The sequence below is a fragment of the Acomys russatus genome, chromosome X (genome assembly GCF_903995435.1).
Source record: "Acomys russatus chromosome X, mAcoRus1.1, whole genome shotgun sequence".
Classification (NCBI taxonomy): domain Eukaryota; kingdom Metazoa; phylum Chordata; class Mammalia; order Rodentia; family Muridae; genus Acomys; species Acomys russatus.
In genome coordinates this window covers 24906491-24933424 of record NC_067169.1, presented here as the reverse complement: position 1 = coordinate 24933424, position 26934 = coordinate 24906491, and the positions used below count along the sequence as shown (strand labels likewise).

The 26934-nt window shown below is 41.1% G+C and overlaps 1 protein-coding gene across 8 annotated transcripts in view; it reads right to left on the bottom strand.

The window, feature by feature from the left end:
• Positions 1-496: 496 nt before the first annotated feature.
• Positions 497-26934, bottom strand: part of Clcn4 (chloride voltage-gated channel 4) — a 66675-nt gene continuing 40237 nt past the window's right edge. For 7 of the 8 annotated variants that reach the window (XM_051142399.1, XM_051142401.1, XM_051142403.1 and 4 more), the window contains 7 exons: positions 23018-23224; positions 22818-22898; positions 21209-21754; positions 18548-18734; positions 16949-17347; positions 10577-10793; positions 497-808 (listed from right to left, as the gene is read on the bottom strand). In XM_051142399.1, coding sequence (XP_050998356.1) covers positions 718-808; positions 10577-10793; positions 16949-17347; positions 18548-18734; positions 21209-21754; positions 22818-22898; positions 23018-23224 — 1728 coding nt within the window. In that variant the 3' untranslated portion in view covers positions 497-717. The remainder of the gene's footprint in view (positions 809-10576; positions 10794-16948; positions 17348-18547; positions 18735-21208; positions 21755-22817; positions 22899-23017; positions 23225-26934) is intronic. The other variant, XM_051142405.1, reaches the window with a different exon arrangement.

The following is a 26934-nucleotide window of genomic DNA, read 5'->3' as shown; positions in this document are numbered from 1 at the left end:
ACATGTATGCAAAGTACTATATGGTTCATTGTCCAAATGTTCACTGTCCACTCTCAAGGTATTAGCCTTCTGGGGAGATGTGGTTTCTTCATGCTCACTATGGTGGGCACAACTAGTTCAGACTGATAATGAAGCCAAACAATGGACTTGAGAGCAAAAGCAAGACATGAGATGGTCATGAATAGACCATGAGAACCTGCATGAAACTTTCATTTTATCCAACTTTGATTTTCTTTTCTCTTTCAATAAAATAAGCACATCTTCAGTATGATTCCTTAACCTACTAGCAAAATTTTTAGGAACCCATATATAACAGTGGCATGCTGTTAACCCTCTTTGTCTTTTGAACTCAAAGTTTCACATGTACTCCAAAATGACAAATATCAACCTTGAGTGAAGGCGCAGAAGTTTCTTGTGTTCCATGTCTTTGTCTAATTCATGTCATTTACACCCTCCCACATGCCCCCAAAGCAGTTAGCAAATTTATTATGAAACAGCTTGGAACTTGTAAGAGGTTAAATCTATAAAATGCTTACTAATTTATGGTTTTGCCTTTTTGAAAAAAAGTTTCATCCTTCTCCCCCTCCTTTCAAACAAGGATTTCATTTCTGCTGTCCCCAGTACATATTTTTTCATTAGGATCATAACGTATCATTTGGTTATTTCTTTAAAAATCATATAGTTATTGGTCTTCTCAAAATAATTGCCGCCTTATTGCTAATTAAACATGATGGATTCAGGGTCCTGGTTTGCCATCTGGGCCATGTGTCTCAGAACATCCTTTTTTGTGATGATCCCAAGAAGTCTCCTGGAGTAGAAACAAAACAAAACAAAACAAAACAAAAATAGAGAAATCAGCCTGACAGAAGAAACTCATCACCAGGCTAGGGACAGGCAAAATTTCCTAGCTTCCCTTATACTTGGACAGGACAAATAGTGTAAGCTCCAGCCAATGGACTAGGGGCAATGGTGACAGATGCCTCTCTCAGTTCTGTGAAATTCTCCTCTGTTCCACTCTCCTGGCATCCTGGAACAAGAGAACTAAGGAAACACGCTGATGCACAGAACCAATATACAAGTATATTCATAAGTCACTAGATTCATAGCTACTAGATTCATAAGTTAATAGATTCAAAGACATGTGTCCCCAAATGCCTGATGAAGCCTGTACTATATTCAAAGACATGTGTCCCTGAATCACACACATACACACACGCACACGAGCACACACTGTGTGTGTGTGTGCGCGCGTGTGTGTGTGCGTGCGCGCGCACACTCGTGTGTGCGTATAAATGCATACGTGTGGTGTTTGTAGTTGTTTGTGTACCTGTCTGTGTCAAGGTCAGAGGTCAACTCATGGCTCTTCCTCCATTGCTAACCACCTTCATTTCTAGATAGTCTTTCATTGAACCTAGAGCTTATTGATTCAGTTAGACTGGAACAAATGGTTTTCTGATCCATGTACTCCTAGCGTTAGGGTTGCAGATATGCAATACCACACCCAGCTTGTATCGGAGATAAAAGTTTTGTATTGGACATACAAACTCATAATTGCATAGCAAGTATTTTACCAAATGAGTCAGGAACCTGGTTCCCAGAGTTGTTCTTATAGGGTTATCTGAACTGTACAAACCTGGGGAGCAGTGTTCACAGAGAATGGAAGGTAAATAGGGCTCTCTGGATGATACCAAGCACATTTGAACATTCCCATCAACCTTGCTTTCATTCTTTGATTAGATATTTAATAACAGTCTGTGGGACCAAATCATGACTCCTTGATAAAGTGAGTTTTCTACAAAGAGTATGTGAACAATTTCTTTGGAAGAAAATCCACTACCATGTAAGCATGAAAATAATTGTTCACTCCATCCCCATTTAACTTAAAAGAGGGTGGGCTTGGGAAGCAAGCCATAGCAGTCTCTCCTCAGAATTATGAAACAATAAAAATGATATCTATTCATGGGGCTGTGTAAACTGATGACATATAGAAAAATAAGAAAGGACAGATACAATACATTGCCATTCAACTTAAGCCTAATTAGGCCAGCTCATGTTGTCCTACCCAGTAGCTAATGTGAAGAAAGCTGCATGTGTCCAAGGGATATCTGTCAGCTACAGCTGGTGGACACATCAGGCTGTTTCTGACCACATTGGATCTTAAGCAATCTAGGAAATATGGTATCTTTCTGGTGTTAGTTTCCTTATCTATCACATTAAGAGAGTTAATAAATACTGTTCCATCACCCTCTGTGTCACAGGAACATCTTTAGGAGGGAGAAAAGCAGCCAGAGGGCCCTATAAAAGCATGTTAGACAACAACTAGATGGAGAGTGCTTGAATGAGGATAGAGCCAGGAACTGTGAATCTAACTCAAGATGCTTAGGGCTGATTGTAGTCATCCTTACATGTGTGTGTGTTTGCGCGCGTGCGCACGCGTGCGCACTCGCACGCGCACACACATGCATGCACACATTCACATATATATATATACACATACATACATACATACATATATGAGACAAAGTCTTGATATGTAGCCCTGGATTACCTCAAGTTTAAGGCAATCCTCCTGTTTCATGTTCCTGTTTGTTGGGATTACCAAGCATATGCCACCACATCCAGCAAAGTAATTTTATTGCACAATGCAGCAAAATTGAATTGAAGCTGTTTCGTGGTACAAAAAAATGCTGCTCTGTCCAATCTGCCAAGCTGAGTTTCAGTCTTGGCATCACATAGCCTGCACTGCTGTAACAAAATGCCACAGACATTGTGGTTGAATTAATGTGTAAGATCAAGGTGCCAACAGGACCAGTTTCCCCAAGACTTATCTCCTAGGATGCCATATGGGCATCACTATGCCCTTGCTGTGTCATCATATGGTCGTCTCTGTGTGTATAGATAGGTACTGCTTGGATTCTTCCACCTTTTAAAAGGATATTAGCCCTGTTGGGTTAAGGATCTACCCAAATGGACTCATTTAACTTTAAGCTCGGTATCATTTGCACACACACACACACACACACACACAAACAGAGAGAGAGAGACAGACAGACAGACAGACAGACACAGACACAAAGATACACACACACACACACACACACACACACACACACACACACACACACACACTACCCACTGCATCAACCATAACATTAGGCTTCGCTATAGAAATTTAGAGGGAGACAATTCAGTCCTTACCAGGACTGCAACTGTCTGTGCTGGACAGTTGTGATGAAGCAATTTCCTATGAATGCTTCCCTTTCCATATCATGTGAAACTTTGAACCATGTAAATTTGTAGAACTGACTTAAGTGAACATAGTGGGTTCCCTGAATGTTGGTCTAGCCCTAAAGCAGCCTGAAGGAAGCAAACATTGCCACTCTTCTTGTAATAAAATGCTGGCTTCTTCTGGGCACGCATCTGCTAGTGTGACCACTGCCAAGGGAAGCGAGGCACTCCAGGCTTCTCACAGAGGAATGGGCCTGGGTTCAATTAGTAACTCCTAAAAATCCACTTTTCCAAGTTGATTTATCTCAGCTGCTTGGGGATGAACTGCCAGAATAAGGGCACATGCATTCATCCAATGAGAGGTAATGATTTTCATAGTCTCACTATTACCTGGCATTTGGTCAATCACCATGCTTCAGTAAAAACATCACTGTGTCCTTAATATTGTCCTTGGGTCTTCATAATTATATGTGGCTGCTGAGAACAATACCCCAGAGACCTGAGCTATTTCAGAGGCTTGGAGACTCCAGGTAAAAAAAGGCAGTTTTCCCTTTGGGTTCAGATACTTTTCATTCTCACTCTGCAGATACTAATTAACTTCAAGTGTACAGAGCTAGCAAAGATTTGATGCTGTTAGAGGTCACTATTTAAAGTTAACTGGAACTGTTCAGTGGTGATCTCTCCTACATATCAGTAGCCAAATAAGCTCTAACTTTGATCTAGATGACACTCTTTACTTTTCTACACCCCATAAAAGCTTTACTAAGGACTTCTCCACTTTGATTCTAGTGGCATTCAGGGCAGTCTGTATGTGGAATGACCTGTCCTGGACATTACCCAGATTCTCACTGCTACTCTGTAGCAGCACTCCTGCTCACACCCACCTACACACACACACACACACACACACACACACACAGAGAGAGAGAGAGAGAGAGAGAGAGAGAGAGAGAGAGAGAGAGAGAGAGAACTGTGGCAACCAAAATTTCCTCAGCTACTATCAAATGTTACTCCTTATTGAGAATCACTGTCCAAACTGAAAGCGAAGGAGGGAAGGACTAAATTAATTGAGTAACCACATGACTAAACAACCCACTCCTAGTTAACTACCCAAGAAAACTGAAAACATGCCTGCTTTACAACTTACACAGGAATCTTCTCCACAATAGCCCCAACTGGAAACATCCCAAATGTCTATCGATAAAAGAACGAATAGACAAACTGTGGCTTATCCATACAATGATAAGTTATTCTGTCACAAAGAGCATGAAGTACTGAGACAAGCTTTGACATAGATCAGTCTTGAAAATCCCAAGTGGTACAAGCCAATCACAGAACGGCACACAGTGGTTGCCTAGGACTAGGATAGCTAAAGAAATGGAAATATTTTTACTTTGATGGGGAGGATAAATGAAAAACTTTTTCTAATAGAACTACCTAATTATACATTTAAATGGGTGGATTGCAGGTTATACAATTATCTCAATAAAGCTTTAGAGAGGACTAGCAAGAGCAAGATGACTTAGCAAGTGAAAGTGCTTGCTGTGCAAGGATAAGACTGGGGCTTGACTTCTGGACCCCAAGTGAAAAAAAGATCAGGATGTAGTAGCATCCATCTGTAATCCCAGCACTTCTACAGTGAAATGCAAGACAGAGAAGAGAATGGATGCTTATAGAGAAGGTAGTATGAAGTACACAGTAGGAAAGAAGCAACAGAGACGCTGCCTCAAACAAGATGGAAGGAGAAAAACAACTCCCAAAAGTTCTGCTCTGGCTGGCATCCACACATAAGCTGTGGCACACATGTGCACATACTTACACTCTCTCAGAAATATATCATATGCACATCTACATACAATAATAATGATCACACAAGAATAATAGTGATATAGTGATAATAATAATGGTATCTGTTAAAGGAAAATGAATCAATAAGAAGTAAAGGCAGGGCCACATGGGTTTATGCAAAGTCCATCTCTCCATTCAGATGCTAAAAGGTGATGGACAGGAATAAAGGACTTCTAATGCAAGGGATCAGTAGCTGAAAGTGGAGGAGCAGGTGGTAGAAATTTGACCTTCTTTCAAAATTAAAATGCCACTGTAATATGCCACTAAGTAAACCATGATCAAGAACTAAATCTGAGTAAATCATTTCACATGGAGAGAGTATCGCGGTAGGTGAGCTTGATGGTACCAAGGGCCCTACACCTGACAAGCTTCAACATCCAACTTAACTTGCTCACTCATTTTCTGCAATATAGTTTTTACTTAAAAACACAGATCATGATGGCTGCCTCTGGGCCATCTGCCTTGGGTGATGTCACTTAAATTGGATTCTAGTCATATTTTTTAGCAGATGGCAAGTTCTTTAACTTTTTGTCTGTGGTGCTTAGGATTGCACGTAGAGGGCCTCACGTATGCAATGTAAGCACTCTACCACAGAGTTATGATCTAACCGTCTAAATTTTTTCCTTTAAGATAGGGTCTCACTAAGTTGCCCATGCTGATTTTGAATTCACTCTGCAGGCTAGGCAGTCTTGACCTTGCCGTTCTCCTGTCTTCACCTCCTGAGTACGTGGAAATCCAGGCTGGAGCCACTTGGCTCAGCAGACTTTTATTTTTAACACTTTTTTGGTGTGGTGCTGGACATGGAACCCAGAGCCTTGTGCACACAGTAAATGATGTATCACAACCTTCTGTTACAATAAATTGTATCTGTTTGGCCTAAGAAGCCAATAGCTGATACAAAGAGACTGAAACGTATTTCAAAGCTGCAAGCACTATGCTGGACAGAATCTAAACTGCTACAAATCTAACAATAAACTAAAATAAGCTACTTTAATCCTCATAACCTACATATATCCCAAGCCCTTGCCAATCTGATGCTCCTCCAGTGGCTTCTCTCCCCCAACCGTCTCCATCAACTGTCAGCCCTCAACTCATTTTCTTAACACATTTTTATTGAAAAATAAAATAATTCATATTACATCTCATTTTCTATCCCATCCCATACATCCTCCCATTCCTCCCTCCCTCCCACTTTCACCCCAATCCCCCTTCCTTATGACTGTGACCGAGGGGGACCTCCTCCCCCTGAATACAGTGCTATGGTATCAAGTCTCTTCTTGGTAGTCTGCTATCCTTCCTCCGAGTGCCATTGGGCCTCCCCAACAAAGGGACATGGCCAAATATGGGGCACCAGAGATCCTGTAAAAGTCAGTCCCCAGTCTCCACTTAACTGTGGAGAATGTTCTGTCCCTTGGTTAGATCTGGGTAGGGGTTTGATGCTGGCTGCATGTTTTGTCCTTGGTTGGTGCCTTTGATCAAGCAGAACCCCTGGGCTCAGATCCACCCATCATAATGCTCCTCTTGTAGGTTTCTAGGACCCTCTGGATCCAACTACTTCCCTATCCCCTATATTTTTCTCACCTAGAGTCTCAATAGGATGTTCTTACCTCTGTCCCACTTTTCTGGTAAGTGCAGATTTTCATGGGACCTGCCCCTTGGGCTAGTGTCCAGTTATAAGTGAGTATATACCATTTGAGTCTCTCTGCTTCTGGGTTAGCTCACTCATTATGATCATTTCTAGTTCAATCCTTTTGTCCACAAATTTCAGGAATTCCTTGTTTTTAATCGCTGAGTAGTATTCCATAGTGTAAATGTACCACAGTTTCTTTATCCACTCTTCTACTGAGGGACACTTAGGCTGTTTCCATGTTCTGGCTATTATGAATAAGGCTGCTATGAACATGGTTGAGCAAATTTTCTTGTTGTGTGCTGGAGCATCTTCTGGGTATATTCCAAGGAGTGGAATAGCTGGGTCTTGAGGAAGCCCTATTCCCAGTTTTCTAAGGTAGCACCAGATAGATTTCCAAAGTGGCTGTACTAGTTTGCATTCCCACCAGCAATGAAGGAGTGTTCCTCTCTCTCCACATCCTCGCCAGCATGTCAGCCCTCAACTCTTAACTGTCAACCTCTCCAGGCTCCTCCCACCTCTCATGCAAGTCCCGCCTTCCACTTCCTGTCCTTGGTCAAACACCTCTTTATTGACAACTACTACACCCACTCAAGGCATTCCTCCACAACCTTATATTTTAAAAAACCTCTTTGAGCCTTCTCCAGTTCTCAGCCAAAATGGATGCTAAGAAAAAACACTGTTCTGATATCTCCTTGTCCCCTTCTCCTCCCCCCACAAAAGATCACTATCATTTACACAGTGATGAAACCACACACACACATACATTTCATGTGTCTTTATAGTCTGGGCCTTGTTTTATTATCTTTACCCTATAAATAGAATCCAAAAATCTACTATACCCACATGTGATAACACATGCCTGTAGTCGCAGCTCATGGGAGGCTGGGGCAATAGGATTATTTGAGCCCAGAGACTCAGGGCCAGCCTGGGCCATTTAGTGAGATCAGTTCCCTTAACACCACCACCATCACCCCAACCACCACAATCAACAACAACAACAACAACAACAACAACAACAACAATAACAACAAACAAGCATTTATAGTTCTGAAAACCTCTTTGTAAATTTCTGTAATTATAAAGTCTGCCCATTAGATTGGTTCCAGCAGCATTGAGAAAATATAATTGTAGATCTGCCTTGGGTTCAAGCATTAATTATGCCCTGACCTATAGCAGTAAAACATCTACCCAGAAGGAGGCAAAAATTAAACACATCAGGCTTCATTAGTGGTGATAAATGTCCTATTTGATTTAAATGGAGTGTTTGAATGCCAAACTTCTTTGGGAAGCATTCCATGAAAATCCAGTAGAATGCAAATGGACAGATCTATGACAAAGGACCTAACTTCAGGCTGGAGCCGCTAAGGTCTTCTGAGACAGCTATGTTGCTCAGATCCCTGTGAGTCACCTAACAAGGATAAAAGAAAGCTGATACCCGTATTTGCTTTCCCTTTCTAGAATCTCTAGAGAAAATCTGACCCAAATTTGAACTTAGTACCTAAAGGTTTCTTAGGTTCCAGCACTGTGGGCACAATGCAGTCCTGCTTTCTGCTCTAGTTTTATGAATACTCTGGGCCACAGGCCTAGAGATAGCCTGCAGAAAATCAGGTCAGGGGAAAGGCTCAGACTCTCATTCACTAGAGTAGGGAAGGCACATGGCAATGGAATGCATCAAAACCATGAGCTGGCTTGAGCTGGGCCTGCCCTGGCTGAAAGCCCAAGGAGAAGATGAAAGGCCCCACAAACAAGAACCCCTTGCCAGCACTAACGTATCAGCATCTGTATTTGTTTAAAACATGTAGAGCCAGAGAAAGAGGGAGAGTTGTTTTCTCTTAGAACATTCGGAGCCAATTTCAGCACCCAGATCTTCACAGGAAAACCTCATGAGGCTCCATGAGGTGTAAGTGGGCACTGGGGGCCAGAATTTCCTGACTAAACTGGAAATTCCAATGATAACTGACATCAGACTATATTAGAGGAAAGGAGAAACTGCTATACACTTGAACTGGCCTGGGCAATCATTGTGGCATTTATTCCATGCTGGAAACCCAAGTGCCAGATATTCATTTCAGTGGTTCTCAAAGTGGGATCCCCAGGAGCTTGTTAAAAACTCACTTTCTCAGGCCTTACTCAAGACCTCAGGGAACAGAAGTTCTAGGGTGGCAAACAGAAAATGGGTTTCACCTGTAGATTCATCCTCTGGGGATGGCAATCTGATGCATCTTTCAAGTGTGAGAAAATAGACAGTACATCTAAAATTCATGGGTAATGTGATCTTAGCCTCAGTTAGAACAAAGGAGAAACCTGTCCTGCCAATTATAAAGTCAGCAGGTAAGTGTACACACTGAAAGCTCGCAGAGTCTGTACCCCTATGACTAGCTTATGAGGAAGGAAGCCACATGAGTAAGGTTCCTCACTTAGAAACAATATTCAAGCCAGGGTCCTTCTACTATGATACTAGTGTGACATTTTAAAGTCAAATTGTGATTTTTTTTTGTGCCAGAAAATGTTTTGTACATTGTAGAAAATTTAGCAACACCATCAATCTCTACCCATTACACAACTATATAGCACCACTTCCTCGGGTTGTGACACCCAAAACTGTCCCCAGGTCCAGCAGGAAAAAAGCCACCCTTGTTGAGGACTAATGTGTTAAACAACAGTCTGTTGGCTCTAGAATGGTAGGCAATGTTAGACAGTTCAGCCTCTGGGTTCTACAAAGACCTAAACTATGTTGGGTATCAAATATACAGCATCTCTTATCTCAAACATCCAACCTAGAAGTACAGTGGATGACTTGGCTTCCAGCACTTTTCTCTAACCAATTTTCTGAGGATATGGAATCGTGCCACATCCCTGGACCTGAAGAATGGCCCACAGAGAACTTCACTGCACACATCACTATGGCAATTTGATATTTGTGTTGTTGATTGCCTGGCCTATGACGACACAAAGCAAACGTTTCAGAGACGATCCCATCAGGCTATCAAATTACTAAGTTTTCTAATACTAGTTGTGTAATGAAGGTGTCATTTTTTTCAAATACATTGATGTTTTAGGGAACAGTCTGAGAATAATACAGATGTGGCATTTGCTTTTGGGTAATAATATCCGTGATAATGTAGGTGAGCAAAGAAAGTTGTTTCCAACCAAATACAACACACACACACACACACACACACACACACACACACACACATACACACAGAACTCATATGAGAATTAGGAGCCACACCCATCCAGCTTGTTGTAATGAATTCCAATTCCCTCCCTTTACTCCATCAAAGTAAGTCTAGAGGCCCTTCAGATGGCCACCTTACTGTCAACACGGGTTTTTTTCCCCAAGGGAAAGTAAATATTTATTGTCACATTTTTTAATTTCCCAAAAATTCAGCAAGTGGAAAATGTACAAACTTACTCTGTGTTTTAGGTTTCTGTCCTTTTTAAATGATATATCACTGACTAAGGTTTTGAGAATTGTGCACTAAATCTATTTTCCCCATAATTCTCGTGTTTTAATTGCTACTCTTTTTGGTGTATTACTGTGATTTTGAATACCATTTATGTCATGGAATAGCAGAATTAACTGTACCTTCTCCCTAGGCCATGTCAAACAGCAAAGGAAACAATCTGTTCTTTAGTTCCACCCTTTGACTCAACCTTCAGGCCATAGTCTAGCCTAGAAGTTTCTCCCTCTGCTCCAAGTTCCCAAGCTTCTGGTACATTTCCTCCTCAATACATTCAACTAAGCTTAGGGGTAGCATCTGTCCAGGACTGGTCCATCCAAGTGGACCATGACTTCCTTAAGGACAGACACATTAAAGCTGGCCATGGTAAACATTTTCTCTCTTCCTTTGTCATTCCACTCACCCACTCCGTGTCACTAGGCATTGACGGAGCCCCAGTTTCCGGAAGATGTCCACCACTGTCTCCATAGGGGTGTGGTCTGTGACAGTGAAAGGGCTCAGGTTCAGAATGCGCCTCAGCTTCAGTGGATGTGGGCTGTTGGCAGGCAGCTCAGGGGGCTCCTCTGTGAAGTACATGATGGAATTGCTCACGATACCCTCTTGTCTTTGTCTGGCATTCTCTAGAGTAAGGGTGAGAAAAAATGGTAAGCCACACACAAACTTCTTGTACTTTACTACCCACACCTGCCTGCATATAGCATCTCAGATTCTGACAAAGAGGAGTTCAGAGGGCAAAAGGCATAGTCATAACAAGTACTTTAGCCAAACATCTGTGAATCTAGCATCCCTCTCACATGCTGTGAGAGCAGGCCCCTGTTGTGAACAGAATGTTCACTGCCAACATCCTGCAAGATGGGCCCCCAACAACATGGCCCTTTACAGATGTCCACTGTTTTCCTGTAGAGCGCAGAGCACTCCAAAAGACCAAAGGTCCTCCATCTTCACTTTTACACTATCTCACCATGGGCTGAAGTTTGAGGACAAGAAACCTCATTTCACTGCCCAGTAACCTTCACACATTTTTTGTGTTTTGTTTTTTGTTTTGTTACAAATGAGTTTACAACTGGCCTAAATGCCATGTTGAATCCTAGAGGAATGAGAAACCAATAAGACTTGCCTAGGCTCACAGCCCAGAAATGCAGCTCACTCCCAAATATGACCCTTGGGACCAAAGAAACAACCCCAAGAAAGCTGTATCCATCCACCCCTTGATTCTCCTCTCTTTAAAATCTGCCATTTCATAGATTTCACAAAGAAAGATAATAAAACTGTTATGGTAGCAATTAACTTATTTCTGTCTGTAGGCAAGGCCATATGAAGCTGAAGAAAAGTAGGGTAACCGGAATTCATTAGAAATACAGCTTAATGTAGTGATAGAAACCCAAGCTATTTTAAGTCACACGTGAAATAAATCCATCAGTCTCAAGATATTTCTCCAAGGCCATTTTCCTTCTGTTGGAATTTTAATCTTCCTTTTAGTTCATGGGAAAAGGTTAGGGAAAATGTACATCAGAGCCTGCCTTAAAAATGAACCTCAGTTTCTATAGTTCAGTTCTTAACCTTCTCAAAGATGACTACAATTCACCTATATTATTTCTTCAAAACTAAAATTCTTACTGCCTCCTCTAAGACCATTTAGTGCAACAGAGTACTCTAATGGAAAACTGGCAGCATTAGGATCAGGCTGAGTCTGAAAGTGGGGCTCTGTTGTAAAGAGGAAAGGAGGGCCTGCTTGGCAAATGTCTGCACATTATATGGCTCAGGTTGAATCTAGCTGTATCAAATAAGATGTGATTCAACCACAAATACCCGATGGCACTGACATACAGCATGTTTTCAACTGCAGACCCTGCACAAGCCACACTACAGGCTACACACTATGCCCTTTTCTCCTAAGCCAAAAGGGTTCTGTCTTAAAGCTCTCAGGCACAGAGGCCATATTCAGTACGTACATATTTGCTCATTTCCACAAACCAGTAGTCTCTTAAAGTCCCAAATAACATGATTTCCATCCACTTCAACAATCAGATTGAACACCGGGACTGGATCAAGCCACAACCCTTAAGCAAAAACTGATCACATGGATTTGCCAAGCTGCTTGTGAAACTATGCAGCAGTTGCTGAAATAAATAGCAAGCTCATGTTCCTCACAATCAACAGATACTCTTTGGAACCCTGATAATAGCAGCTATGACCAGTGTATCTCTTGTGCCAAGACCATGTCTAAGCATGTAGCAGGCACCAATATTTTGTTAAAGACTTATTTTCGTGTGTGTGTGTGTGTGTGTGTGTGTGTGTACGCACATGCACACGCGCATGCTTGTCAAGGCCAGAAGAGAGCACTGGATACCCTAAAACTAGAGTTACAGGACGCTGTGAGCCACCTGACACTGGTACTGGGAACGGAACTTGGATCCTCTGAAAGAGCAGCAATTGTTCTTAGTGGCTAAGTAATCTCTTCAGCGCCAACACAAAACATTTTTTGTCACATGAATGGATAAGATCTAGTAAACGTCAGTGTAACTAGCTGTTTGTCATAGAGCATAGACCATATATCATGGAGGAGACATTTGAAGGGAATGTCCAAGGGCTATCCACCACCAGACAAGAACCATAACCATTAGCTGGGGTCAAATGGGAATCTGAGTTGTGTTTCTTGCTAGTCCAGGTGACAATGGCTGATCCCTTCAGAATGACTCTCCTAAGTTACTTTGGAACTAGATTATAAAAATGTATATTAAGGTTTCAACTCTGGAGAAGGAAGTGCTATACATATAACTCTGAGCCATATCTTCAACCCCCAAATTATAGTTTTTAAGACACATAAAATATGAAGAAAATACACTGAAATGCTAACCTATGATGGCCTTTGTTTAACAGTGGTGAGAATGAAGGTGCCTTTTAAATTTTTCCAAAATTTTCAATAACCTAGGAGGAGTATATATTACTTTTACTTTTAACATATAACAAAAAGATTCATTTTTAAATATTTGAGAGTTCAAGCACTCAAATGTATCTTTCAATGTTTTGGAGGGTTTTTTGTTGTTGTTTTGGGGTTTTGTTTCGTTTTTGTTGTTGTTGTTGTTTGTTTGTTTGTTTTTAATGGTTTTTGGTTTTTTGAGACAGGATTTCGTTGTGTAACCTTGACTGTCCTGGACACTTTGTAGACCAGGCTGGCCTCAAACTCACAGAGATCCACCTGCCTCTGCCTCCTGAGTGCTGGGACTAAAGGCATGTGCCACCATGCCTGACTTCTTTCATGTTCTAATGTAGAAGGTTTTGTCATAATATTGTACTTGAACTAGTCCTGGTAGACATACCTCCTTTAGAAATGATGTATATTTTATGAGCACCTGCTAAGGTTGTGAAATCTCATATTCTACTTTCTGGCAGCAATAGTGTCAAATGCAAAGTGGGTAATTAATACAGTGATGGTGATATGCATGTCACATAATGTGATAGATAAAGAAAATTTAAGAAATTAGAACTAATCAAACATCCATCAAGCCTGTGAGTAACTTCAGAGCAATGATCTGAACTGGGAATAGTTCTGGCCCCACTCTCAGGGGAATTTGGTAATGTCTAGAGGCCCTTTTGGTAGTTACAAAATGGAAAGGGGGGTACCACTGGATTTTAATGGGAAGAGAGCAAGGATGCTGTTCAACACCCTACAGTGTGCACCACATCCCCAACCAGATCCAAATGTCATTGATTTCAAGGTTACGAGTCTTTACTTTAGAGTAATTGTTTCCAGGGAAGCAATGCTCTATTATCCAGTTGGTTAAGAATGTGTCCATAAAACAAGCACAATTAACAAGAAAGGTTAAATGGAAGATTGGAAGCAACTGCTCTCGTGCTAAGTAGCAGTATGACATGATTGAAAGAGTACATAGAAGGAAAAGATTATTTTATAAGATACTATCTACCAAGGCATGGAGAAGTGTTACCCACTCCATATATCTTAACATTTCCCAGAAAGTAATTAGCACTACTATTTCACATGACCCATTCCAATAGTTAACAGTGCTTCCAGACAGAAACCTCTATATTTACAGAGCCTGTCTGGCAGATCTGAGACCTATCTTCTCATTAGGTCCTGAACGTGGATACTTTTATGCAAGTAAGCATCTTCCATATGCTGGAGAATCATTATTAAGTCATCCATCAGATGAGGAAAAAAAAAGAGTTCCCTTAACTCTTCCCTATAACTCTAACTTTCCATTCCTTTAATCATCTCTGTGACTTCCCACTGGGTCCTCATAGAACCTGCACTTGCTTAATTGCAGAAGCCAGGACTTGAAGAGCCTGAGCTCTGCTGAGTACAGAAGGATCTTCATATTCGCAAAGAGGAATGAGTAGTAAAATCCACTTGCTAGGAATTTGAACAAGGGTCACACAGGGCCTCCAGTGACTAATAACTCTGATGGGCGCAAGGTGGCGCTAAATATCACTCTTTGACAAAACATAATGACGTGTATGTATGTAGACACTATTATGAAATCCATTACTTTGTTTGCTAACTTTAAAAAAGTTTTTAAATTTTAGAAGAACAGAACATAAAATGTAGGAACATCCTTATTTTCCTCATTTTTCATTCTTTACTCATGATCATTTTCTTGAATATTCTTTGCAGTAGCTCTGCTTCTAATCCCCTTAAAAGTAAACTTGGCAGGCTAGAGAGATGGCTCAGAGGTTAAGAGCACTGACTGTACTTCCAAAGGTCCTGAGTTCAATTCCCAGCAACTACATGGTGGCTCACAACCATCTATAATAAGACCTAGTGCCCTCTTGTAGTGTGTAGGTATACATGCAGGCAGAACATTGTATACATAATAAATAAATAAATAAATAAAATCTTTTTTTTAAAAAGTAAACTTGGCATAGAAGAATTTTTAGCAAAATGTTTAATTTCCTATCTCAATAGTCATGTAAGAGCATATAGTTCCTCAAATACGGGTCCTGAATCTCACTACCAGAATGAGGTGATCCTGCAGTTTCCACAGCTCAGGAAAACAGCTTTTCTGATTCCTTTCAGCAAAACACCCCTCACCTTTTTGCAAGTCGTGTAAATAGCAGCTTCTGCACTATGATGAGCTTAACTGAAATCACAGAAATATGATTTACACTGCATGATGCCTCTTCAGGTATTCCAAACAACGTTTCTGAGAGGTTGCACACTTGCAGAGCTTAAATCCCTTCTCCAACTAGTTGATGCCAATTACCACTTCCCACTTGATTACAGTAATGGATTTAAGCAAAATTAGTAAGCTATCTCTTAGCAAGTGTGCCTAGAGCAGCACAGTAGGCAATGGCGTTTATTACTTCAGTTTCTAAACTCAACCGTTGCATAAAAGATGTTGGGGAACTGAATGCATTTTAAAGGCTGCTGATTATATTATTTTAAAACAAACCCAGCCCTACTTCAACAGCTTTTTAATGGTCTCATTATTTATAAGGCAATATTTGCCCCTCAAGGCACCTCCCTATTCCAAAACAGGACCTATATAAAGAGAAACATCTCAGAGTACTCACACAAGAATTTCCTATGGTACCAAAAATGTAAGCTCAAATTCTCATTTCTGTGTGAACTAACCATTAAAGTTAGAAGGCAATGCTTATCTATACTAGTACTTGGAAAGCTTTAGAGAAAGATATCTTAAATATATTTTCAGCTATTTAATATGAGAAAGGAGCTGTAAAATGGAAAAGGAAGTGCCTGGGAAATAGGAACAAAGGGCCAGAGGATAAACAGCAGTCTGGTGAAGATGTGTTCACAGTGAGGTAATCGGCTGTCAGGAAAGAGGAAGAAGGTCTCATTGTTATGCTGCAGGAACATTCTGGAAGATGTGGTGGGCATGAAGGTTGTGCCAGAGGCTTGTCTCCCATGTAATGTAGGGGTATTTCACAGATCATGGAGCAAGACTGCTGATGAGAAGGGCATGGTATAGGCAGTGCACGGGAAGATGGGCACCAGTGCAGTGCTGAGAACTCCTCCCTTAAGTGGGATAACTATGCTACCTGGAAGTCAACTTCTGAGACAAGCTTTGTCTGTTCAATTGTATTCTCACAGCATTCCTTCCTTTCAGTTTTAGCCAACAATTCCTTTAAAAATGCAGCAGCAGCAGCAACATTACATATCTCCTAGCAGGAAGGGAGCCCCAGCCACTACCTGGACCCACAGCAACCACTTCTAACCCAAAATATTTACCCCAGGGCTTGAGTTTAAACCCTAACTCGTTACAATGTGAGTTGGCAGCAGAAGCATTGGGATGACTGGAAAGCCCAGAAGGAATAAAGAATCTCAGTATCCAGTGGGCCAGTCCAATCAGAATTTGCAACTTAACCTAATCCTCGATGACAAATCTGCTTAAAGAAAAGCTTGGAAGCCTCTGGTTTTTAAAAATGTTTTTATCATAAATTTTGTTTCTGAGATGGTAATACAGGTGCCATTGTTATAGCATTTCCACCCCTCATCTTCCCCTTCCAATTCCTACGTTCCTTTGCCGTATACTCCTCTAAATTTCATGTTCTCCCATTCTATAGTTATAGTGCATATGCATATACATATTATGCACACACAACCTATTGAATCCAATTAATGTTGCCCATATGTGCACAGGTCTGGGACTCACCACATAGACTTAAGTGACATATTGGGGACTTGTCAAGAAGCCCCTGACTTAATGAACTACCCGGGACCCATGTGCTGATCCTAGGATACAAAAGCTAACACTAGTCTCTGAGAAAATGTGAGAACCTCCCTGTCCTTACTCACTTATAGCCAAGATCAGCTCCCGCCTCTGGGCAAAGCCAATGAGGCGCTCCGAGTCTCTGGAGACCACTACAGGAAAGCCATTGTAGTCTGTCTCCTTGATGAGTGTCTCCACATCCTCCACAGTCATGCTGTCCTGTGTTAGTACCGACAATGGTGGTTCTCCTCTCCGGGGCCGCATTACATCCGTGGCCAGGGTACGGTGAGTGAACTCATCCTTCACATCAAGAAATGGGTACCCATTCAGATGTATGTGGGCTTCATAAATGCCTTCTTTCCCAAAGGCATCAGCGACCCACTTGCTGGTGACAGCGGCTGCCATCAGTGGTACAATATACTCCAGACCTCCAGTCAATTCAAACATGATGACCACCAGGGACACTGTCATCCTAGTCACTCCTCCTATAACAGGAAAGGACAGTGAGATGGGAAATCTAAGCCACAGACCCCATGAATGTGTGATTTATACAAACAGGCAAGTTTCCAGATCAGAATTTCAGCCCAAGCAGGCTCTCTAATGAGAACTCTTGATCATCTTCATACTTGTTCTAAGGAGTCAATCCCACATGATGACTGGGCTCAGGCTCCGTTAAACCCAGCTTTGCATCAAGGACCTGTATACTGGCCTACAGGGAGCTCCACTACAATCAAGAACATGGGTTGTATATTCACCCAAGTTATGTGCCTGGATTTTTGATGAGTGGATCCTACCAGACTACGTAGGCTTCTGACAATACAAGCAACCCAGAAGCCAAAAAGTTGTAGAGATTTTAAAGAATACTACATTGGACAGGGATCTGGCTTTGAATCCCTAGGCAATTGCAGCCAAATCCTACTCTAATAAGCTTAAACCAGGATTTAGCCCATAAAATATAAGATATTTGGGAGTGGGCTATTCTGTGTTATCATGAAGGTCTTATGCTCACAAGCTAAGCAGTCTCTTTTGTGTGCTCTACACACTACACACAAGGGTCACTTACAATTATGATAAGGAAAAGTGTTTCCAAATATTACCAAAGCAGAATCACCCCTTGTTGAGAAGGCATATTCTAAAGCAGTGGTTGTCAACCTTCCTAATGTTGTAATCCTTTAATACAGTTCTTCATGTGGCAGTGACCCCACCAACCACAACATTATATTTGTTGATACTCCATAATTGTGATGTTATGAATCATAATGTAAATATTTGTGTTTTCTGATGGTCTTAGGTGACTTCTGTGAAAACGTCTTTTCACACTCAAAGGGGTCATGATCCACAGGTTGAGAACCTTGAGAAGTGAAGTTCTAAATGGTACAGACAATAGATATTTAATCAGCCTGGACTTTGGATGAGTGGAGAGATGAGAACCTTCTGCAAACATGTGAAGGGGTGTGTGTGTGTGTGTGTGTGTGTGTGTGTGCACAGGCATGTGTGCGTGCATGTGTGTGTGTGTTGAACGAGGCATGAGCTACTGAGATGTAGGAATTTACTTATTAGCAGAGGATAGATAGCCTACCCTTATCCTAAGTGAAGCCAATGATCTAATCCATTTCTTTCAGCTTGTCTGACCTCAAAGATAGATCACCACACTGCCCTCATCCTCCCCGCATCTATGGCTGTACCTAGACAGGCTGCAGCTCCCACCATTGCATAAAGCCCTGGCGTGACACAGTCTGCTCCAGGCCTGCACCAGTTCCTGAAGATGATCCAGTCATGGTGATGGTAGGCCAGCTGCTCCACGCCGATTCCCACCATCCGGCCTGCCATGGCTCCTACAGCCATGCTGGGAATGAAGAGGCCTGAAGGAATCTCGAAGGAGCATAGAGAGAAAAGGCAGTCTGAGAAAAGGCGTTTACCCAGTCCCAGGGAGAGTGAGCATCTCCCACCCCCACAACATTTGCATTTGCCTTAGGTCCTCAAAGGAGACACAGCTCTTCAAAACAACTAAGCTGGGGAAAGGTGAGACAAATGATTTGACCCAAGCAGTCACTTAGGTGGTGTACTCCACCACAACTCAAAAAGAACAGAGCTTGACACTTTCATTTCCTCTACTTCAAAAGCCAGCCCCTTTGCCTGCTGTGCATTTAAGAATGGTAAGCTTCGCTGCAGATAACATTCCAAGCCAGCATTTGCCACCTGAGCCTCTCACCACTTTCTCACTCCCCTGGCTGTGTTATTCACACTGGCTTTGAAAATTAAATGTCAAAGCCACAGCATGAGAATGGATAAGAAAAGCCTTCAACTGCTCCTCAGTAAAATAAAGAAACAGAATGCATTGTGTCACCATAGCTGGCCTGGATCCTCCAAAAGCTTTTCAAAGACTTAGTGCCCAGTTCAAAAGGTGATGGCTGGCACCTATCAGGGAGAGAGGAGAAAAATTTCCATTTCCTGACTAAATGCATTTTCCAAGAACCTTTCAGAATATTTTACAGCCAACTCAGAGGCAGCAAGGAAGCAGACTGTGTGGCCTAATAGTTGTTAGTAATGGCAAGTCATCTACTTTTATGAATGAAGACATATTTTGGTTTAGCTGGTGATAATACATGAGCTACAGAATTCCCTGACTTCGATGTTCATTGAGAATTCACAAGCTTATAAATCTCACAGCAGCTGCTCTTCTCAGCACCTCAGTAGCCATCAGTCTGAGGATGGAAGCAGATCTTCAACCTCGCTGACGTGAAGGAGGCAGCCTCTTTGTGCAATTTCTAGAGTTTGGAATGATCTTTGAGAAACTATCTCTTTCTGAATTTTCCTTGCTCCACAGTCACTGAATCCCCTTTAACTTCAAAGTAGGCTTTTCTTAGTAAGCACCAAAGGGTACTAATAGCATCTTCCTTGAACACAAAGATCGACTCCTTTGATAGGAACTGAAGGATAAGAGTAAGTCATCTGCTTAATGAGTTCTACCCATCTTGTGTCTTACAAAGGCCCCATTTCTGAGACTCTGTAAAAAGAAAACATTTTCAAATACGACATGGCAATAGTAATGTCCACACATGTTCATATTTTTATGAAGACTCATCAAGCTGTGACCAACTCTGTATGAATGGTATATTCTGATAAGTTTCTAAATAGAAATAATGTGGAATATACATAGAATGAAATACTACTTAGCCAATAAAAGGAGCAAAGTATTATAGTACACCATGGATGAACCTTGAAACCATGATGCTGAGTGAAAGATGCTGGACACAAAAGGCCACATATTCCATTCCATTTATATGAACTGTCCAATATGTTTAAATCCACAGTATCACTGAACATACGATTGGCTGTAAGGGCTATAGAAGGGGTGAGTGGAGAATAACTATAAATACAGTTTATTCAGAAGAATGAAAATATTCTGATTCTAAATAAACAGTTGCTACACCATATTGTGGATGTACATAATGAAAATGAACTCTGTACTTTAAAATTATCAACTTGGCCAAGCATAGCACTAATCTATAATCCCAACATTTGAGAGGCAGTCTGATCTAAACAGCAAGACACAATCTCAAAGAGAAAAAGAAAACAATAATGCCTCAGTGCCCTTGGGATTATGTATATCTGATTTGGGTTAAAACAGAGCTTCAAACCAGAATGAAAGAACATATCTTCTCTCCAAAAATAGAAGTATGCACTATTATCCACAGTTCTCAAGGCCATCAAGGTAAGATGTATACAAATAGCCCACGCATGCTTCCCAGTACAAATTCTCTGAATGCTGGCTTTGCATGTGTCTCACCAGAACCATGTACCCTTCCTTCAAGGGCAACATTTTATATTGGTTTCTGTACTCCTCAGACTAGTACATTGCTCAGAATACAAATGATTCTCAAATGATGATTACTGCCTGAAATAGAGGCCAAATTGGGCTTTCTTTGTCCACTACCTGCCATCATCCAGTCAACAGCCAGGCTTATATTTGCATTGAACCATCTACAGCTTCTTCAACTAGAAAGTGGAACTAACCAGGTGTGGTATCACATGCTGTTATTCTTAGTTCTTGGGAGACATATGATCTCTGTGAGTTCAAGGCTGGTCTGGACTATGTAGCAAGTTCTAGGCCAGAGTGGTGGGACCCAGCCCAAAAAATATAAAAAGAAAATGACAATAAAATCTCTACTTCATATGCTTGCTGTTTAGAGAACTGTTTCTTTTTTTATTATTATTAAAAGAAGACCAAGCACATGAGAACATTCAAGAAAGGTCACTGTTCTTCAAATCATAATTTTATTTTGGAGAATAATTTGCTATACCCAGAAAAATATGCCCTCACCTCTTCTTTCTGCTTCACTTACCTTCATGCCAAAGGTAAATATAGTAATGACTATTTTGAAGATCAATGCCAAGGCCAGCTGCCACATGGCTGTGTAAACCCCAACCCCGGCTGGCCGGTCCGGAATGTCATCCACAGGCCGAGTCATGTTGGGGTCATTGATGTAGTCACAGAGCTGGGAGGACTCAAGAGCCCCACAGTCATTGAACAGCTCAGAAATGAGCTCACTGGTGCTCTGGCGAGTGTAGGGATTGGGATAGGCAATGATGGCGGTGATGGCTGTCACCACAATGACTTCCAATACTGGGTACTTCCCCAGCCTGGTGGTTTTACGCCTCCTGCACCAGGCAATATTGCAGCGTGTGAAGAGGGTTCCCCAAAGACCCCCAAAGACTCCAAGCAGGATGAAGGGGAAGAGTTCAGCCATGTACCAGGGTGTGTGGTATTCCACGTAAAAGAGAACCAGGCGACTATTTCCAAAGGGGTTGATGGAACGCAGTGTGAAGGCTGCCACCAGGGCTGCAAAAAATGACCTCCACAAGGTTTTCAAAGGAAAGTAGTAACTGACCTGGGACAAACAAATAGAAAATCAGAGAGTGATCAGAGAACGGACTGCTCAGAGCCTTTCTCTTGGGTTAGCAGCTAACTGTTGACCTTTGGCATAAAAGACACAGTCTAAGACCAAAAATATATGCAACTTATTTATCAGTTAAGTTTAGTTGTGACCAAAAAGCACTTAATGTCTAAGCATGGGCTGGCGAGCTAGAATACAACTTGGAGGTACAGTGTTTGAACAGCAGTCATAGAGCCTGGGTTCAGTCCTTAGTACTACACACATTAATTAGCAAATAGCAAAAGTTGGATAGCTTTAATCAAAATGGGTGTGTGCTGTTTTTGGAAGAGAAATAAAAGGCGTGGGATGTAGCTTAGAGGTTTAGCACATGTTTAGTATTCTCTAAATCCCAGCACCACAAAAATGAGAAAAATTAATATAAGTACTTATAATACTATTCATGCCACAAAAGTCCTCCCAAACTCAATAATTCTTACTATGTGAGCAGCAGAATAGATTGAGGGCTGGAAAAGTCAGGCCTACAGTTCAACTCTGACTCAGAATATATATTTATATGGCAGCAGAGTTTGTATATTTATGAATGTTTGGGGTTATAAAAGTAACTACTTATAACCTGACATATTCAAAAATACCATTTTTGTGACACATAAGAACTAAATAAAGGTGAAGTTTCCGAAGCCCATAAAGATAGTTTTCAAGCACATAGTCATGCCTACGCATGGATATTACTGCAAGTACAGTCAGTCAATAGGCTGTGGCAGAAAGTGTGCCTCATGAAACCTACATAGTTAACTATCTTGACTTTTTCAGAAAAAAAAATTGTTAAGCCCTGGAATGATCCATTAGGTTCCAAAACCAAATTGGAAGCTAACTTGTCTGTGTTCCCATACTAGAAAACTCTCCAAAACATTGGCAGTTTAGAAAGCAGTATATGAGAACACATTTATCAGCAGAAATTGTGCGCTTTAATTAACTGTGTGAATTTTATTCAACAATTGTACCCTGCCAGATACCCACGTGTTTCTGGCTATTCTAAAGCATGAAAGCCCATTCTCACCTCCTCTAGACTGAAGAGCACACCTCCTATAGGAGCACCAAAGGCCACAGAGACACCAGCAGCAGCTGCAGCTGAAAGCACCTGCAAAATGATTAGTTCAAGGTGAGCTCTGGAGACCTTAGTATGAGAGCTGGTAAGATGAGGTAGGGACTCCAAGAAGTTATGTCCCTTGCCAGTGGAGGTGGAAGGGACTGGCTCACCTCACGTCTCTTGCCCTCATTCTTGCTATACTTGGAGAAAAGGCTGCTGAAGAAGTTGCCACAGCAACAAGCAACATGGACCAGTGGCCCCTCTTTCCCAAGGCTCAGGCCAGAGGACACAACCAGCACCAAGGTGACAGTCTTGATTAGGAGGGTCCATTTCCCCAAGTAGCCTCTGATGATAAATCCACTTAAAATAGTCTTTATCTGCAACAGAAGATGGAGAGTGAGGGGGAATGAACTACATCAGTCCAAGTCTGTGAAAGAAACTGCAGTGACTGAACAAGACTCACCAAGTCACAGGGATGGAAGGCTATTTTAGTTCCTGACCAGCAGAGGTTTTGTACCTTATTACAGTAGCCCTCTTACCCATGGAGATGCATCTAAAGCTTCCCAGTGGACACCTTAAATCCAAGTTATGTCAAACTTAATATACACCATATTAAAGTTCAATTCATAAAGTAAGCCCAGTAAGAGATTAACACCAGTAATTAACAAAAAGAGAACAACGATAACAAACAAAACATGTTTTCTGTTTGTTTGTAACCCAATGTTAATGCCTTTTTTCATTTTAATTAAGCACTTACAATTTTTTTTGCAACTTGGGGTATACAGTGGAACGACTACAAATTGCTTTTTTTTAAATGAGGTCTCACTATGTGGCCCTGGCTGGCATGGAACTCCCTACATAGACTATACTAGCCTTGAACTGAGAGATTCACCTGCCTCAGTTTTTCGAGTCCTGAGATTAAATGTGTGCACCACCATGTCCAGCCATAGATTGCTATTTCAAATCGATAATTTTAGCATATAGAATGATGGGTTTCATATGATGTTTCTGTATGTATATGTCACATATTTTGTTCTTGTTGTCTTATATTGAAAAGGATTTTAAGTAGAGAGAGACCTATTTATTCCTTTGCAGACTTGCCCCATTTTTTCAATGCCAAATAACAACTTTATTCTTACAAGTACGTTTAAGTCTTTGCCCAGAATTCATTTGGCTACCAGGATCTTTGATGGACTTTGCATACTGAAGCCTATTTTTCCGAGTGGTTCAATACTTTTCTACCTCCAACCTCTGTCACAATAGGCTAGAAAAAGTGAATGTTGACCATTGAGCTAGCAACTTTCAAGCTCCTGATTAGATTTATAAGATACTAGGTCAGTTAATCAAATTCCTATCCAGTTTTCCCAATTGTACGCTGTGTCATAGGATCATGTTTTTCCTTGTCGATGTCATTTACATAACAGAAAAATGTCTTCTTGTGGACATTATATAACAGAAAAATGTCTTCTTGTGGACATCACTCTGCCAAGTAAAACAACTTCTCAAAAGGCGAACATGATGCTTCTCAACCTCATCAGAATCACTTGGCAAACTACAAAATCTCAGGGAGTAGCTCTCCCTGCAGAGGTGCAATCAAGAACTAGCTTTCTCAACAGAGATCAAATGTAATTGCTCTGAGGTGCAGCCAAGGCAAAGAAAATTTTACAGCCAGATGATTCTAAAATGCTCTGCTCCTGGAAAGAGTAACACAAATATCCCTGAACTCTCAATCTTTAAGAGTCATCACTGATACGACTTTCTCACGTACTCTGGTGCCTCACATTTGACCATGTCCCCTGGAGGGAGAGACCTGGTGGCACTCAGAGGAAGGACAGCAGGTAGCCAAGAAGAGACTTGATACCCTATGAGAATATACAGGGGGACGTAATCCCCCTCAGGAACAGTCATAGGGGAGGGGAATAATGGGAAAATGGGGGGGGGAGGAATGGGAGGATACCAGGGATGGGATAAACATTGAGATGTAACAGGAATAAATTAATAAAAAAAAAAGAGTCATCACTGAAACAAAATTTGTCTTTTTTTTTTCAGTGTTTCCTTGTATTGTTTAACGTGTCAACTTTGTTGATTTGGGAAGGTTATGAATGGGATAAGCCATATTTTAAAATGCTGTGGCCAGGATTCTTTTCACCTCAGGATTTCATTTCTTGTCTTTTAATGGACTAGGATTAAGACAGGATCTCACTATTTGAGCCAAGCTGACCTGATTCTCCTGCCTCCACCTCAAAAGTGCTGAGATAACAGGTGTGTTCCACAGAGTCACTCAGATAATACTTCGTGGTTCTCAGTTTGAAGAGGAGAGGAAGAGGATGAGGAGAACAGAAAGGGAATGGGAAATGAGGGAGGGAGAGATAGATAGATAGATAGATAGATAGATAGATAGATAGATAGATAGACAGACAAATATCCAAAGAGTCTCTGTGAGTTCCTACTCACAGAATGAAAGTTAAATAGAATTTCTTTTTTTCTTTTCTTTTATTTATTTATTTGGTTTTCAAGACAGGGTCTCTCTGTATTAACCTTGGCTGTCCTGGACTCACTCTGTAGACCAGGCTGACCTCGAACTCACAGCAATCCACCTGCCTCTGCCTCCTGAGTGCTGGGATTAAAGGCATGCACCACCACACCTGGTTAACAGAATTTCTTCAACTAGTCTCATACTAGTGGTGGTTAAACTATTATTTAACTAGTTGTAGTTGCCCTAATTGAGCCTGTGCTCTGGGGCTCCCAGATCTCTGTATTGAAGGGATGTTTGATTGTGCCTGCCACAATCTAGACCTTTTGTGTTCCCTCAAATAAAAATATCTATAATTTTTGTCAGTTAGTTAATAAGGATTTGTACCCTGGGGTACATTTTAAAAGCATAATACTACTTAGAAAATCACAAGCGTCTAAATTACCCAAGCCTTTGCCAGCAATGACATGTGGTGAATTGAATAATGTAATAGGTATTTTGTAATTCTCTATAATGATTTTATAAAATTGTCATGATCAAATTAGGAACTAAAGAAGACAGATTCATTCCCGGGAGATGCCCAAATCTAATTACTTTAATATGAATTGATAGTGACTGGAGTAAGCATGGCTTTAGTGCAACGTATTGCAGAGACTCTTACTCAGTGGTGTTACCCTTAAGAACAAAGCTCTTTCTGATCAATAAATGTTTGTTTCAATGCTCATACTTGGTAAAGAACAGAAATCAGTGAAGAATAAGTTTTGAGAGGATGTAATTTCTTGTCCAGTTCGTGGTGAAGACTTGTGGCTTTTTGGAATTGAGAGGTTCAAGAGAAAATGGTCTCTCCAAACTCTGAAATCCAAGACACTATGAGTGCTCTCTTTTGTGTTATTTGTGCATATGTATGGTATGCGGGTGCATGCATCCATGTATGCACATATAGAGATTAAAGGAGGGTGCTAAGCATTTTCTTTATCTTTCTCTACTTACTACCTTGATACAGAGTCTCCCACTAAACATGAAGCTGACTGTTTCACCTAAGCTGGCTGGTCAGTGAGTTTCTAGGATCTGTCCATCTCTATTCTATAATGCTGGTGCTATAGGAACATACAGCCATGATCAGCTTTTACTCGAGTGCTGAATATTCAAATTCAAGCCCTATACTTGCACACTCTTACCAGATGAGCCATTTCCTTAGCTGGAGTGCTCATTTTCAAATGTGCTTTACAAAACATCTATGGTGCATTTATTACACAGAAAAACATCTCTAAATTGTTATTTTAAAATGTTTATAGTGGGTACGGTGATGCACATCTGTAATCCCAGGCAAGACTCAAGAAGCATGAATAGAAAGACTGATGAAATTTCAAGGCCAGCCTGTGCCACGTTGTAATTCTACAGTTTGAGCTATATAGTGAGATCCTGCCTTAAAAGAATTTCCAAAAGGATTTTTATCTTAAATAATCAAAATGTCATGGAAGAAAATTCTTAGAAGAATGAGCAATTTTGAAAACCTACTTTGTCTAGTTTGTCACTCAGTAGCAGAGAGCTTGCCAGTCTCATCCTCAGCATGATAAAATAATGTGAATATGTACGTATGTGCATTGTGTTCAG